Source organism: Solanum stenotomum, chromosome 6, assembly GCF_019186545.1.
Source record: "Solanum stenotomum isolate F172 chromosome 6, ASM1918654v1, whole genome shotgun sequence".
Lineage (NCBI taxonomy): Eukaryota > Viridiplantae > Streptophyta > Magnoliopsida > Solanales > Solanaceae > Solanum > Solanum stenotomum.
The window spans coordinates 38,225,247-38,227,685 of NC_064287.1; the positions used below are offsets into that span (position 1 = coordinate 38,225,247).

At 39.3% G+C, this 2,439-nt stretch overlaps 1 protein-coding gene across 1 annotated transcript; it reads left to right on the forward strand.

The window, feature by feature from the left end:
• The first annotated feature begins 549 nt into the window (after positions 1-549).
• Positions 550-2,210, forward strand: LOC125869039 (F-box protein At1g67340). Its single transcript, XM_049549596.1, has 3 exons — positions 550-876; positions 961-1,123; positions 1,232-2,210. The coding sequence occupies exons 1-3, from the start codon at positions 623-625 to the stop codon at positions 1,985-1,987; spliced, it is 1,173 nt and encodes a 390-aa protein (XP_049405553.1). The 5' UTR covers positions 550-622; the 3' UTR covers positions 1,988-2,210.
• Positions 2,211-2,439: the final 229 nt, after the last annotated feature.

Consider the following 2,439-nt stretch of genomic DNA (forward strand, 5'->3'; position numbering starts at 1 on the left):
ACAAAATTAACCACTTTTAAAACAAAGAACGTAGAAATTAAAACAAACCGTAATTAGTTGCCTATTTAAGTTAATCACAACAAAATTAACTACTTTTAAAACAAACCCCATAGAAATTAAAACCAACAAACAGAAATAACAACTACCTCGAATCTCTACTTAAACAACATTAGTTCCTCCACTTGTATATACATACCATATTATTATTACGATTAATCAGTTTGTTAGAAAAAAGATATAGCACAAAATTAATTCTTTTGTTTGTAATTATATACATCTAATTACTTTGTTTCTCTTTTTGTGAAAAAATGAGTTTTATTTTACTTTTTTAAACCTTTTTGGCGTATGCAGCAAATAAATAAATAAAAAATTAAAGCAAGTGTCCTCGACGACGGATCTGGTCAGCGCCGTTTGACCAACTTTTTATTATCTTCAAAGGTAGAGACCAATTTGAAGGGGTATTTAAGTCATTTCATCTGATCTCTAATCCTGCGCCTGGGTCCTGAGTTTTTATATATATACACAGAGCATTCGGCTTTTGTCGTCGTTGGTGTTTGTTTGTTTTACTTTACCCTTCTTTTCTTTACTCTCTCTATCTATCTTTGTTTGTGTGTATAAAGGAATGAGAACAAGGAGAGGGCTTTGTTATCCAAATCCAAAAGTAAACATGTGTATAGAAAACAAAATTGTTAAGAGGAAAAGAAATGATTTTTCTGGCATCGGAGACCGTCGGAAAAGATCTAAACTTTCGCCGGAGTTTACTGGTCATCATCCTGATCTTTTTGATTCTTTGCCGGATGATCTCGTCGTCTCTATTCTCTGCAAACTCACTTCTTCTGCTGCTTCGCCGGCTGATTTCGTTAACGTTTTGATTACGTAGGTTCCGATCCTCTTTTTATCAAAACTAAACTAAAAAAATCTGTATCTAATGGGGCTATGTTTTTTTTTTTTGATATGCAGATGCAAAAGACTAAATGGGTTAGGTCATCATTCGCTTGTATTATCAAAAGCTTCTCAGAAAATGTTAACCGTGAAAGCACAAAACTGGTCGGAATCTGCTCAACGCTTTCTCAAACAATGCGCCGACGCCGGAAATGTTGAAGCTTGTTACACCCTTGGCATGGTGAGTATTAATAACAATTAATTTTATTAATGGGGAATTAAAATTAATTATATATATATATATATATATGTATATATGTTAAGTGCGATTTTTTATTGTTGGACACAGATTCGATTCTACTGTTTGGAAAATCGAGGAAGCGGCGCGTCCTTGATGGCGAAGGCGGCGATTAGCTCTCACGCGCCGTCGCTCTACTCTCTGGCCGTTATCCAGTTCAACGGCAGCGGTGGTTCGAAGAACGACAAGGACCTCCGCGCCGGAGTTGCTCTGTGTGCACGCGCCGCCTTCTTAGGCCACATCGATGCTTTGAGAGAGCTTGGTCACTGTCTTCAAGATGGGTACGGCGTGAAGCAAAACATCGCGGAAGGTCGGCGATTCCTCGTCCAAGCCAACGCGCGTGAGCTTGCTGCCGTTTTATCGATGACACCTTCAGCTCTGACCGCCGGCGGGTGGCTGACGTGGAACCCACTGCCTCATCACCGGCACGGAGCAGGTAGCGGGTGCCCGTTACTGAGTGATTTCGGGTGTAATGTTCCTGCCCCGGAAGCCCACCCGGCTAATCAATTTTTAACTGAATGGTTTTTGAATTCTTCAAAAGGCGGAGTCCCGGGTTCGGGGCTCCGCCTTTGTTCACATGCGGGTTGTGGAAGACCCGAAAGTAGGAGGCATGAATTCCGTCGATGCTCTGTTTGTGGTACAGTTAACTATTGCTCACGCGCTTGCCAGGCGCTTGATTGGAAGATGCGTCATAAAGCAGAGTGTACACCGGTAGAGAGATGGATTGACGAAGACGGAGAAAATGACGGTAACGGTAACGGTGACGGCGAAATGGGTGAGGAGGATCAGAATATGGTGGAAAGTTAAACGGTGAGAGTAACAGTGTGCTTGACTGTGAAGGTGACGGTAACGGCACGTGAGTCTCAAAAATTCACTGGCAGGTAAAAAAAAAAAAAAAAAAAAGGAAGAAGGGCCAAGTTAGTAGTGGCCGTTTTTGGGAATATAATTATGGTCTTTATTTTTGTATAGAACAAGTAAAAAAAAAATTGGGATGTATGAAGAGGAAAAAGGAGAAAAGCAAATTATTCTGAAGTTTTTTTTTTGTTTTTTTAATATTTTTTAAAAAAAATATTAATAGGAGTATTAATTTAGAGTATGGTTGGAAAAAAGAATAGAAAATGAATGAGGAATATGATGATGGGTTCTCTTTATGCTTGCCTCCCGACCAAATGATATCTCTATTCCTCATTCAACTTCTCTTTAAATTTACATGAAATGTGGGCCTATACATTTTACAGCTATTCATTTTTGCTTGCTTT